Raw genomic sequence first — 13,074 nt, 5'->3', positions numbered from 1 at the left:
GTTTAGACATGATTCTACTTGATCAAGGGATCTGGTTTAGGCACTACTAACATAACTTTCTAATCTAAACTGTCTGGCAAAGGAATGTTAGTTCTATACATATGCATGCATTCACACTCATGTTACTCTCAATTATATATATGCATGCATTCTCTCTCTCTCTCTCTCTCTCTCTATCATGCGCGTGCTTTTAGTTTTTGCGGATATGAATTTTTCGTTGGGAAGGGTCATGTGTCCCTAATCACACACACACACACACACACACACATGCATGCATACGGACATACGCACTCATGCATATACGTACATACTTTTTTAGGCTGGTCAACAGCTACATGTTTCTCACTTAGACTTTAAGTTTTAACTATCATATAGGTTTATGTATGCCTATTTCTTAATTTGTTAGGTTTTTTTTAGTTGACTGACACTTTATTTTACAGTTACCAATCAACCTTGAAGCAACTTTTTAAAGAATTTGAAAATGGAGATGAAGGTGGTTCACAATTAGCCTCTGTCACTATGCAAATAATGCAGGCTCTTCAGACCAATTTGGATGGGAAATCTAAGCAGTATAGAGATCCTTCTTTAACTCACCTATTTCTCATGAACAATATTCATTATATGGTCAGATCGGTGCGCAGGTTTGTCTCAGATGTGTTTTGTTTGACTTTTTAGTTAAAACCTTGGAAGTCTATTTTATGTGCTCTCCTGTTTCATATTGTTTTCAGATCTGAAGCCAAAGATTTGTTAGGGGATGATTGGGTGCAAAGACACCGGAGGATTGTGCAGCAGCATGCAAATCAATACAAAAGAAATGCTTGGGGGAAGGTGCTCTTTCTTGACCTAATTAAACCTTCACACCATAAATTTACCTTCGTTCTTGTTTTGGTTTGCTTTATTTCATTTTTCTTCATAGGTATTTGGTTCCTACTTTCTGGAGCATTAGTATTTACCTTTATGATCGAAGTAAAGCTTTTAGCAATTCTTTTATGGTTTCAAATATGTTAGTCATGGGCTGGAGACAACTGATATTATATTGATGAAGATATAAGAAGGAAAAATTGATGAAGATATGAAAGTTATCTCCAGGCTGGAGACAACTGATATTATATTGTGAATGTGATATTAGATTTTTTAATAGTCCAAAGAGAGTTTATATGATGTAAAGTTTTACATAAATTGTTAGAAGTGGTGTTGTGCCTTGATTTTGTCATGTGTGGGCTGGTATGTTCAATCATTAGTTTGGCATGTTGAATCCTACTATGAAATAGCTACCCTTCTCAAATCCATGACCTGTGTGTTTTATATTTCTTATAAAACACATTACATTTGCACAAAGTATGGTTTTCCTTTAATAATTGAAAGGCATGTTCAACTATCAGTCATGACCAGTGAAAGTGACGTAGATGACCTTACCTGGCATATTCTAAATTTAGGTTGATAGTGCCAGATATTTATTAGATATTTACTAATATTTTGTTTTGAGATTTTCTTTCTCCTCTCTGTGGGTTTTGCATTTTTTTTTTTGGGCTAAGTGGCTATTACCTATATAAGCACAATGAAAACCCTTAATGTCTTCATGTTGCTGTAGCTAAATAGTAAATACCAAAGATTCACTGTCTCGATTTGTACAATTTCATTATAGTTAGAAAGTTACATTCTACTTCATAGAGATTGGAAAACAGTAGAAAAGAAAAAAGAAAAGAAAAAGAGAATAAGACAAAGGTTTTTGGGTTGAATACAAAGGGGTAATTAACTTGTTTGTTATTTACTTATGGTATACTTTGGGTGTGGGTTGATTCAATTCAGCGCTAAAAAGGTGTTATGACTGTTTTGGTGTGTTGGTTAGAGGAATGCTAGACTCTTTGAATAAAGGCTAGGAGATGCGGTGTAATTTTTATAGGGTAGACTGTAAAGTGTTTTGGGTTTCTTTATGGGCGTTGGTATCCTCTGTTCTTAGAGATATACCATTTAGATAGAGGAAAAAGGTCCGAAAAGAACAGTTTGAGTTCTATTGAATAGTAGAAATAGGGTGATTCTGCCTGATATACCCGTTCTATGTCCTGTTAGTTTTTCAATCACCAACCAATCTGCATTTATTTCTTGGATAATATTTTCTCTTGCAATATTACAGTGACGCAGAAACATGCTTTACATAACACATAACACTTTCAGTGCTCATTTCACATTAAACTATTTTTTCGAAAAAATTCTGTTTTTCGCTACCTTCTGAATACTGGTGCTTTCCCTTGTGCAGATTCTGCAGTGCCTCTCCATTCAAGGCTTGACCTCATCTGGTGGTGGTAGTTCAGTAGCTGGTGATGGAGGAAGCAGTGGAGTTTCACGAGCAATTGTTAAAGATAGGTTGATCTCAACTTCTATCCCTATCAGACAAACTTAAAATACGCAATTTGAGGAACATTTTGACCTACTAGCTTAAATGCATTCCAAATCAGGTTCAAGACGTTCAATATGCAATTTGAGGAGCTTCATCAAAAACAATCTCAGTGGACAGTTCCTGATACTGAGTTGCGAGAGTCACTGAGACTTGCAGTAGCTGAAGTCTTATTGCCTGCCTACAGATCTTTCATAAAACGTTATGGGTGTGTTTTCTCTATCGACTATGGTTTTACATGCGCACATCACATATGCAGTATATAGAGAATTTGTTCTCCCTTTTCTCATAAAATTCTGAAAAGTTTTAGACCTCAAAAAATCTAAATCAAACATTCAAGGCCCAAAAAAAAAAGAAACAAAAAAATCTGACCTATTATACAAAGTAATGTTGAGATCTATATATTTAGCAATTTTATCTAAGGAACCTAACATGCAAGACTTCACTTCAGTCGTGTCCTGTTGAATAACATCTAACAATTATTTATTTTTGGACTGGTAATTCGACTGCTATCATGGGTCTTTCACGTTCTCATAAATGGTTTAAGTACTGGTTGTATCTGCCGGTAACAAAATCTGTATATATTCTATTTGTCTGACAGGCCTCTAGTTGAGAGTGGGAAGAACCCCCAAAAGTATATCAGATACGCAGCAGAGGATCTTGAACGAATGCTGGGTGAATTCTTCGAGGGCAAGAACGTGAATGAACCCAAGCGGTAGTTTTGCCCTGTCGTGCTCTCTCTCTCTCTCTCTCTCTCTCTCTCTCTCTCTCTGTGTGATTATTAACCCAATGATGTGTACGATCGGCTCTGGTATCGTATGGACTGTTCGTTGCCCTTGCCGGGGGGGTTAGAGGCTAAATCCCTGCATGCATGGTCTCAAAGTATTTCTGTTTAGGTGGTAATGAGCTCAGCATCTCTCAGTCTTCTAGTTGCTGGAATGGCTTGGGAAAAAGAAAATAAAGATCAGTAGATTTTGGTTTGGTGTTAAATGACATACTGAATAAGAGTAGATGTCTATCTTTGCACATATGCTTGTGTAGTCCCTGCCTTCATGGCCTGCCGGTTTTCCGAGTTTATATTTGTAATTTGATACAAGTGGGTAGTCCTAGCGAAGCTGTTGCAGCCTGAAGTAGGGTTTTCAATTTTATCAATTCATTATAAAATGTATTTTTTAAATTTTTTGTGGAATGCCAATGATTTGTTTTTGCAGAATTTTCCACCAACAGACGAACAGAGCACCAGTTAGAAATAAAAAACAAACCAAAACAACTCAACTCCCTAGACGTTCTTCCCCTCCCACCAGATTGAACCAAAAGATCCAAAACAGAATGGACTCCATCCTTCTATCTTCTCTGTTCTCTGTTTTAGTTCAAAGAATTGAGTAGCTACACAGCTCCCAGCTTAATATATATTTTTTTATCCATATTCTAACCAAATAATTAAATTAAAACCTTCTTTCAATTATACTTTATATTTTTTAATTATAATAAATCAATACAAGGAAAGCTTACGCCTCGCTTTGAGCGATATAAAAAATATCGTAATGGGAGACGAGCACCTTTCAACCATACACAACGTAATGGGGCGTAACGTAACTTCTTATTTCGTATTATGTATGCTTGTGAGTATTATGTTAAGTTAGCATTGTGTATGTGAAGCAATTAGACCCTATTTTCCAACATTTAAATCATAAGATATTGACACAAATTAGAAAACTCCATAATTATTATTATTATTTTCTAAGAAAACTCCATAATTATTGATATTTGTAAGTTGTATAGATTTTTTGTTGCGCGCCATGAAGCTACAACCTCGTTGACAATGTAAAAGGGAAGTGGACAGAGCACGGCCACGTTGCGCGCCATGAAGCCACGAGTTCTTCTTACTCTTCTTGTTTTCTTCTGAAGCCAAGCCATCACTCAGTCTCTCACATTCTTTACGATTCAGGACCTGTTTTGCCCGCAACAAATTATCATCTTCGGCCATGGAGAAAAACCAACAAGGTTTCATTTCTCTCTCTTTTTAATTTCTGAATTTGTCTGAATTTGGGGATTTTCAAATTTTTCATTCCCATGAAAATAAAATAAAATTGTGGGTTCTAGTTTTTCGTGGATTTTGGATTTTTCATATTGGTATGGTTTTACGGTATCATATGCATTACATTTACGTTATCTTGAATTGAAGATAAGGAAGAGTATATGGATCAGAAGAGGGAAGCGTGCTGCAAAGGAGCATGTGAATTTATTTCAAGAAAGCACCTTTCTGATGATATAATGCCTCACATTCTAAACCTGTAAGTTTCATTCTCCTTGGCACTCTCTTTTACAGATAATAATGTCAATAATGCTATCTGGGTTTTAGTTATCTTGCTCTGAAATGTATGGATATGGAAGATTTATATATTTATTTACTCTTCAGTTTATAAGGGGTCTGTTTTATTATAGATAAAGTTCAATAATGCTTACTGGGTCTCCATCACCATCTTGCACTACAATGGAGGAACATCAATTTTAGGCTAATGTTTAGAAAATTATTGCATTGGCAAACCATACAAATCATTCTCTTGATGCTTGATCAATTTTCGGGAAATCAAATTAATTTTTTTATAAAAAAAAAAAGGGGTGATCATCTATTTACCTCTATGGTTACCGTGCCAAATTGAATTCAGTTTGTTTTTTCATTTTTGCACTCGAGTGCTAATTATTGATCCCTGCAAATTTAATGAGAATTTTTGTTCTGGATCATTTCAGATATGGATCCCGTGCAACGGCCTCTGACTTTGAAATCTACAGTCCAAATGCTTCCTTTGAGGACCCACTGATGTGTGCTCGTGGGTATGTATTGGCGTGTTTCAATTAACTACTCTAGAATTACATTACTTAGTCTACTCACTGAGGATGAAACCATGCATCTGCCTCCTGTAAAGTCTTACACTCAATTTTTCATTTCCTTTCAAAAGATAATGCTTTTTTGTTGTTTCTGTTTTAAGATGCAACATACGAGGATAAAGTTAACCTATTCTAGTAGAAAGTATTATACGTAAAAAAAAAAAAAAAAAAGGTTATTATTTTATGCCGGATGCTTGGGGGGGGTTGTAGTTGATTTCCTTGAAATTTCCATATAGAACCAAAGCCGGTTTCCATCATTTTGAAGATGAGTTGTTACAGGACAGAGTTCACTTAAAACCTTCTCCTGCAGTCACTAGAATTGATGCTCTCTTAAAGAAGAAGAAAAATAAAAGAGAAGAGCTATTGGCACTCTTAAATGTCGTCCTGCATCCCCCACTTGTTTTTTTGTTTATTCATTTATTAACTCAAATACTCAATTGCCAAAACTGCCATTTCCAAAAAGTAACTTGACACTACATATTAGCCAATATTCATTCCACATTAAGGAAATGGGACAATTGAGGAAAACTGATAGTGAGAACTACATGTTGACATTTTGTGAGTGCCAAGAGCACCTCTCGAAGAGAATTAAACACAACATTAAGATCTCTGGTTCTAACAGAAGTGATGTAGGTACACAGTTTATGCATTACTTCAAAGTTCGATTATGCCATGCGCATCATCTACGAGATTGTTGTGATTTTTTCCCTGATTTTATTGCTCTTGGAGGTACAACTGTGTGTTGTACCCAATTTGAAGAGTTGGAGAGAATGTCCCTTGTTGGTACACCAATCTTCCACCAAAGTATGAGCGTCATTTTGCAGTTCTCAATAGAAGCTTAACAGATCACCTTTTATATAACCTGCTGTTTTGTTAGATCATTCTGCTTCATTAGCTTTGTGAGACTGAATTTATAAATTAGAATCTCTGCGTCACATGAGCTTTTCTTTTGGTAGGTTGAAGCAGATCAAATCAGCGTTTTATTCACTTCCCAAGGTCCTCAATCCATGCTGATTATAATGTTCATTTTTTGTCATGTGTGAAATGCTTTTGGGGTTTCGTTTTGAATTCAATAGTGACAGTTGACGTAGTGAAATTACTACCCTTTGAGCATGTCAAGGTTCTTTGTCTTGTCTTTCTGTTCTTTTCTGCCTTTGTTTATTCTTTTTTCTATAGTTGGTCAAATTAAATGGTGGTTTGTGGTGTATCGGTAACTGTACAAAGAGATCGACATAGTAGGAATAAGTTCTGTTTGGGATAGTTGGACTAAGTTTCAAATTTCTTTTTAGAGTGTCAATATTTTGAAGATTCTGCGGAAACCCAGACTATGCTGCCCCAACCCCCATCATAACATGATGGCATGAATTCTTTGCGTACAGCTTGTTGAATTTTCGATCCTGGAGAAACTTGGGTTTGATGCAAATAAACATAATTTGAATATAGGAAGTTGTATTACCTACTCTAGATCATAAAAGTTACTTCCCTATGAATGACTAACGTAAGAGAGTTCTTTTCAGTGCTTATGATTTTAAACGAGTTTATGTGGTAGAGTTGAAGTGGTGCTTTTCTTCTTGCTCTACTTACTGCTGTTGACGTGTTTATTTAGCTTTACAGCATCTTTGGTTTGTTTTTTTTCCTATTTATCAGATCTTTAGTGAATCAAGAATTGTGGAATACACCATCACAGAAAATATGATTTCACCAGGAAATCATGAGGTGATTTCTTTTTCAACTCTCGTCAAAGTTTTTTCAGTTGTTCTTTGAAAACATATTTTGTTTGTGTCAATATGTTGTAAGACCTAATTAGATGTCCCTGTCATTTGAGTGCAGATAATGATCGATAACAAACAACATTACAAGTTCATGGGGAAAGACATAGATGTGATATCACTCATCAAATTGCACCTTTTGGAAGGAAAAGTTGTTCGCCATGAAGATTGGTATGTACTAAAACCTTTAACATTCTTTTTTGTCCTCCATTTGTCTTTTGGTATATTTTGTTCTAGCTTAAATTTAAAAACCTGCTTTATATTTCTGATGAATACCCTTTAACCAAAGTTTGGAACCAAATATGTTTTCTTCTGATTACCAGGTGTGGTGTTAAATTTATGGTAGATATTGAGTAAGATGCAATCAATTTAATGAGAGATGATGTACTATATATTTGTTTTTGGGTCAATGATGGCGTAGTGTATTGTTGTATATGCTTTTGTCAGCTTTGAACCAAGTCTGTGTCGTTCCATCTGATGCTAGTTTAGACTAGCCAACCTATCAGAAGAAAATAGTGCCTAAGGGAATAAATTTAGAACAGAAGTCCTAGAATATTTTAGCATAAGGGTTTATGTAAACATAAATTCTACATAGAGCATAGACCTCTAGTCTGATTTAAAGTGAAGTTCAAGTTTGGGTTATTCAGAATTTATTCTTAGAACTGTAATGCTATTTACATAAATTTTTCTGTCAGATCATTTATGAAAGTGAAGATGAAATTTTTGTAGGTGGGACAAGAAGCCTCTTTGGAATAGAGAAACAGTTAAGATACCGCTGATTGGCCGCGTTGTGGAAATGACTCGTAGGGGTTCAATGTTGGCAACTCATGTTATGATGGGGTTTGGGAAGGATCCATCCACGGATATAAAATAAACTCCGATATATAGACTGACGTTAGTATAGTTTGCCCTTGGGGTTGTGTATATCTTTTCCACAATTTTAATCTTGTTTTTAGCTTATGCTTGCTTTTGATAAACTGATATTAAAAATGAAAATCTGGCTGGAGTCAGATTTATATGTCATGTTTAGTTCTATGTCAGCTTCATGATTTGATACTGGATATTTGGAAATGGTCGAGCCAAAGTAATGTAAATTAACATTTTATATGCCTATCTGCTAAAAAAAAAAATGTTATGTCTAATTTACAAGTGATAGATCAAATAGTTCTTTGGAACCATGACAGTTTTGAATTTGATCCCATTGATAGATCAAATAGTTCTTTTCTTGTTTTAATCGCTGAATTTTTACCCATATTGGGCAGCCAACTGAAGCAGCCCATGCAAGGAGAAAAACTTAGTTACAATGGGAATGACACTATTTTGCTATCCCAGCCAATAATGTTATTCCGTGTGGAAGTGTTGTCACGCATGTCATAGCGTTGTTGGTCAGGGATAGCAATTTGCTATCCCTGTTTCATGGAAGTCTTTCTCCCCTTGCGAGGTCAAGTTATAGCTGAATCTGAGCTTTAGCGATTTGGAGATGTCTCCATACACTTTTCTTCCAAATGTTCCAAGGTTATGGTGTGATGATGATTCAACTCGATGAACCACACCCAAAGAAAAAAGGGTTTGAAAGCTGGAAAAATGCAACACATACAAAAGTTGAAAAACAACTTTGCAATTGATAACATTTAGACAACATACATTCTTTGAATCACTAATATGTATGATATAATTTTCCCACATTGGAATGTTAAGGGACTTTGCATGATAATTGGAGCTATTTCGCTCGTTGCCAATTGATTTTGGGATCGAACCTCAACTTATTTGTTTTGAATGTCTGAATGTAGTTGTACTTATTTGTTTTGAATGTCTGAAAGTAGTTGTTGAGACGAGTTGAATATCAACTCTGGTGTTGATTTCTGTGTGGAATGATCAACGTGAGGAATTAAGAGCGAGATGATTCTTGAAGGTTCTTCCACTTAAGATATTGCTAGATGGAGAAAGTAGCTTCTCATTTGGAAGTAGCCAGCCATTTCACCATATACATATTAGCCTTGCTTTATTCTTTTTTGTTTTCCTCCTTTTTTTTTTCTTTGTTATTTTTTTTCTTGGGTTGAAGGACATTTACATGGAAGATATATTACTCGCTGAACAAGGACCAAGAGCAATTTGGATACTATGTATGCAACGAGTAATTTGAAACGTCACACTGCTTCTTCAACTTGGTACTCCTGCGGGCACTTTTAACATTTCATGTTTGGCAGAGTCATTTCATTGTCATAAAAATATGGCCTGATAGTAGTATGTGTCAGTTACCTTAGCAGGTTCGAAATATATCTCTTACCTTCCTATCCTTGAGCATGTCAGGTCATGATAGGCAGTTTTCTACCAGGCGAGTCAAATGTAGCGCCGAAGAAGCTGATGCCGGAGTCTGCAGGAAACGACTGAAGAAGATGACCTGGGTGGACATGGGCATGCAGGCTCATAACAATGGACATAGTATAGACAACAATATAACAAATCATTTTCTGGTAAATGTATGCATACAATGATGCATACATTTTCTGCTATTTGAACCAGCAATTTCTGTTTGGAGTTTCTTCTATGATCCATGTTGTAGCTGCCGAATGTTTGTTTAGGGAGTCCCCTCTATGTGCACAAAAACTCTTTTTGACTAAAAACTCCCCATATAATATTAAACACTAGATTTAGTGGGAGAAACAATACCAATTAAATTGAATATCCAATATTGCATTGCATAATTTATAAAACAAAGCAAAAAGAATTGTTAAAACCAATCGGTGAAGATTTGTGTTCACAAATTGGCTTGAACCAAAGTATTCATTTACAACTAAGAATTGTTTGGATGCATGAAGCTAACTGAAATCTGACTGAAATTGTTTGGATGCGCATAGATTAATCTTCTATGTGCTCAAGCCTAAATTGTATATTCATAAATGTTTTGCCAAAATTTGTTGAGAGTTTGTTTAAAACTTGTTCAAATTTCCATTTTTACTAGTCTCAATAAAGTTTGAATTGTTGAGACAAAAAAAAAGGGCCGTTGCTTGCTTTTCCCTAGAGACTACAAAAGCTCAAGCTATGGAAACTTTGTCTCTCTCTCTCTCTCTCTCTCTCTCTCTCCAAAATTAATCAAAACTTTGATGGTTTGAATATCGTCTTTGATGGGACAGAGAGAGAGTTGATATTAAATAGAAAAGGTGCAAAAGCCATCAAAAAGTATGTTCCTTTGAATGCTTTAGACCATCAATGACCCCTAGAAAGAATACACAAGTAGTGGCTTCATGCTTTTTATTTGTTTTCTCCCCATTGCTTTTTCTAATAACTCCCTTTTTGCCGATTGCAATGATTTCTAGATCATGTACTTCTAATAAGATCATATGTCGAAAACGGCTAGTGCAATAGCTTCTGTGTAATATTTAAACAACCTTTCAAGTCATTGGGATCACAAGTTCAATGATAGTGATCAAGGAGAGAAAAGGGAACTTGAATGGTAGGCCCTGAATTAATGGAAAATTCATAAAAATATTTTTACCTACGACAACAACATTCATATTGCTATTTAGATTTCAAAATTTATAGACCAAAAACGAGGAACCCCATCAAAATTCAAAATTCAACAGAATATGTGTGAGCCATGGAACTTGTAATTCATTGCAAGCATTCACTCTTTCAACTAAGGAGATAATCAATGTAATTTACTTGTGTTTGGACCAAAATTAATTCAACCCAATTTTTGCAGTCGGTGGTCCTATTATGTTTTGTGTGTTTTGGTGTGTTTGCAGTTCTTTCACTCATCATTAGTTCTGGTGGCGATGTCTCGATCTTCATAGAAGTAGTGGCAGCGGTACTTTGGCATTTGGTGGTGTTTCTGCTTTTGGTTGGCTCTGACTTTATGCCAGTTTTGTACTATGACTTTATGTCAGTTTTGGGCTCTGGCTTTATGCCTGTTGTAGACTTTATGTTAGTTTTGAGCTCTGGTTTTATTCCAATTGTAGACTTTACGCCTATTTGAGTTTTATTTCTAGTGGGCTTTTACTGTTGCATTTGTTTGGACTTATTTTTATGAGTTCCACTATCTTGTAATTGACATTGCCTTTCTATCAATGAAACTTGATTCCGACAAAAAAATAAATAAATTATGTGAATAGTCAAAACCGAGTTATCAAAATCAGCTATAAAATGTTTGAAATTCATGTCCAAAAGCCTAAGAGCCCATCAAACAACACCGGACCTTAAACGGGACATTGACCAAACGAGCTGGTCAACCAGAAAGACAAGGGTTCATTGGACAAAATGTGTCCGATGAATATTATAGATTTCAATTAAATGTTTTCAAAGCCAAATTAAAAGGGCTGTTACAAAAATATATGATTGTGTCCCCCTAAATGGACAAAGATATTTCTTTTCTTAAAATTCATAAATTAACAGACAATGTAAATTTATGAATTTAAAATCAGTTTTTTGCCAACACATGGTATGTCGTAATTGGTTCAGAAAAGAAAATCATTGATTTAAATAAATAAGGGTTTGAGGATTTGTTTATTCATAGGTTTTTAGGATGAGATCCAAGGGTGTCCACCGCCGACAGTAGTGACTAATCCCTTTCGCCGCTGGAGCTCTCCCAAAGGAGTATTCATAGGTTTTTAGCTAAACCTCAAAAGACCATTACTTCTGCCTGGGTAAAAGCGCGAATATCCAATTTCGAACTCAAAGTTGACTTTGACAACTGATGGAATGTTAGACGAAGAAAGGAGAGCAAGACAACTGCATTAAATGCGATTTGAACCATGAAGATCAGCCACACCAATTTGTCTAAGCCAACTAAAAGCACAAGAACTAAGGATGATTCAAAGACCACCAAGCTCAGGTGCAGAGAAGAGGCCGATAATCAATCGAAGCATCCCTTTTTACCAAGAGGACAAAACCAAGGAGCCAAAAAGACTATAAATAATTTAAGAAGATTTGATTCAAAGTACAACCAATTTCTCTCAAGAACAAACATCTTATTTGAACAAACTTCAAATACACTCGACTCAAACAACTTGCCAAATGTATCTCACAATAGATCAAAGGCCACAATTTGAATCAAATCCTCTCTTAATCCCTTGAGTTCCCAGTTGACAACTCCTGATTGGAACTCTTTTCTTCTCCAAACACATACTCTATCTAATTCCAAGTTGACAACTCCTGATCGGAATTACTTTGTTATTGTTTTTTGTAATCTTAATGCTTTGCCAACATTAGTGCTTGGTATGATTTTTGTAAGCTAGTCACTTGTTCTAGTTGATCTAAGATCAAATTCGTATCTGAGCCTTCCTGAGCATTGCAGATACTGCTAACAACTTCATCGGACTCATTGTATCATCTCAAGTAGATTACAGTGGTGTCTGAGGAGTTATGTTTCTCTCTAATAAATACCCCTTAGTTTCTGTCAGGTTGCTTATTGTTTTTAATCAAGTGTATTTGGTTTAAATGGATTTGCATTTGCTTTCTTGTAACAGTATCATGCCTTTTAGACACTATCATCTTTAAATTTTTACTGCACATTCTGTCCGATATTAGTTTAAAGTTATTATTTCTTTCAAGTTTTATCCCATTGCAAGTGAAATATTAAGGTCCTTTTAATTGAGGCATAGAAAAGAACCTATCCAAGCCAAATTCCCCACTTGGAGCACAATGGCTTTGGTTAGAGGTAAAGATCAACGAGTGCAACACCATCTTCACATCAATGAACCATTCATTTTGGCACGCCTAACGCATACAAAGAGAAGGCCAGCTTTGAGCCCGAACTAAGGGCTCAATGTGCTTTTCTTGATCAACAAGCAACATATCACAGTTGAATATAGCCTACAAAAACACTGGGGCATCACAGTGTTAACCAAAAGCCCACAAGCACTTTTGGCACGTACAACTTGACTTACTAATTTCTTTTGGCTTATTATCACAAAAGGTCCCTAAGGTTTACGAAACTATCAGATTGCATCCTTAATGTTTTTTTGTGTCACTTATGGTCCTCAAGGTTAGTATGTGTGATCACAAATGGTCCTTGCCGTTAGG

At 35.6% G+C, this 13,074-nt stretch overlaps 2 protein-coding genes across 2 annotated transcripts in view; both read left to right on the top strand.

Annotated features, from left to right (window-relative positions):
• The window catches only part of LOC110744769 (exocyst complex component EXO70A1), a 10,261-nt gene extending 6,653 nt beyond the window's left edge, over positions 1-3,608 (top strand). Inside the window, exons 8-12 of the mRNA XM_021944778.2 lie at positions 441-641; positions 729-828; positions 2,258-2,364; positions 2,457-2,603; positions 2,997-3,608. Coding sequence (XP_021800470.1) covers positions 441-641; positions 729-828; positions 2,258-2,364; positions 2,457-2,603; positions 2,997-3,114 — 673 coding nt within the window. The 3' untranslated portion in view covers positions 3,115-3,608. The remainder of the gene's footprint in view (positions 1-440; positions 642-728; positions 829-2,257; positions 2,365-2,456; positions 2,604-2,996) is intronic.
• A 609-nt stretch (positions 3,609-4,217) lies between these two features.
• Positions 4,218-8,160, top strand: LOC110744776 (Nuclear transport factor 2 (NTF2) family protein). Its single transcript, XM_021944790.1, has 7 exons — positions 4,218-4,399; positions 4,581-4,689; positions 5,147-5,230; positions 6,241-6,280; positions 6,932-7,000; positions 7,115-7,224; positions 7,783-8,160. Exons 1-7 carry the CDS (start codon positions 4,381-4,383, stop codon positions 7,925-7,927), a joined length of 576 nt encoding a protein of 191 aa, XP_021800482.1. The 5' UTR covers positions 4,218-4,380; the 3' UTR covers positions 7,928-8,160.
• Positions 8,161-13,074: the final 4,914 nt, after the last annotated feature.

Source organism: Prunus avium, chromosome 2, assembly GCF_965620075.1.
Source record: "Prunus avium chromosome 2, drPruAviu1.hap1.1, whole genome shotgun sequence".
Lineage (NCBI taxonomy): Eukaryota > Viridiplantae > Streptophyta > Magnoliopsida > Rosales > Rosaceae > Prunus > Prunus avium.
This window is presented reverse-complemented; position numbering and strand designations above follow the sequence as displayed.

Excerpts from the sequence above, each read along its gene's own strand:
- LOC110744776 (XM_021944790.1), top strand. Across the intron at positions 5,231-6,240 it reads CCACTGATGTGTGCTCGTGG|GTTGAAGCAGATCAAATCAG; the intron begins GTATGTATTGGC and ends TTCTTTTGGTAG. Across the intron at positions 7,225-7,782 it reads GTTGTTCGCCATGAAGATTG|GTGGGACAAGAAGCCTCTTT; the intron begins GTATGTACTAAA and ends AAATTTTTGTAG.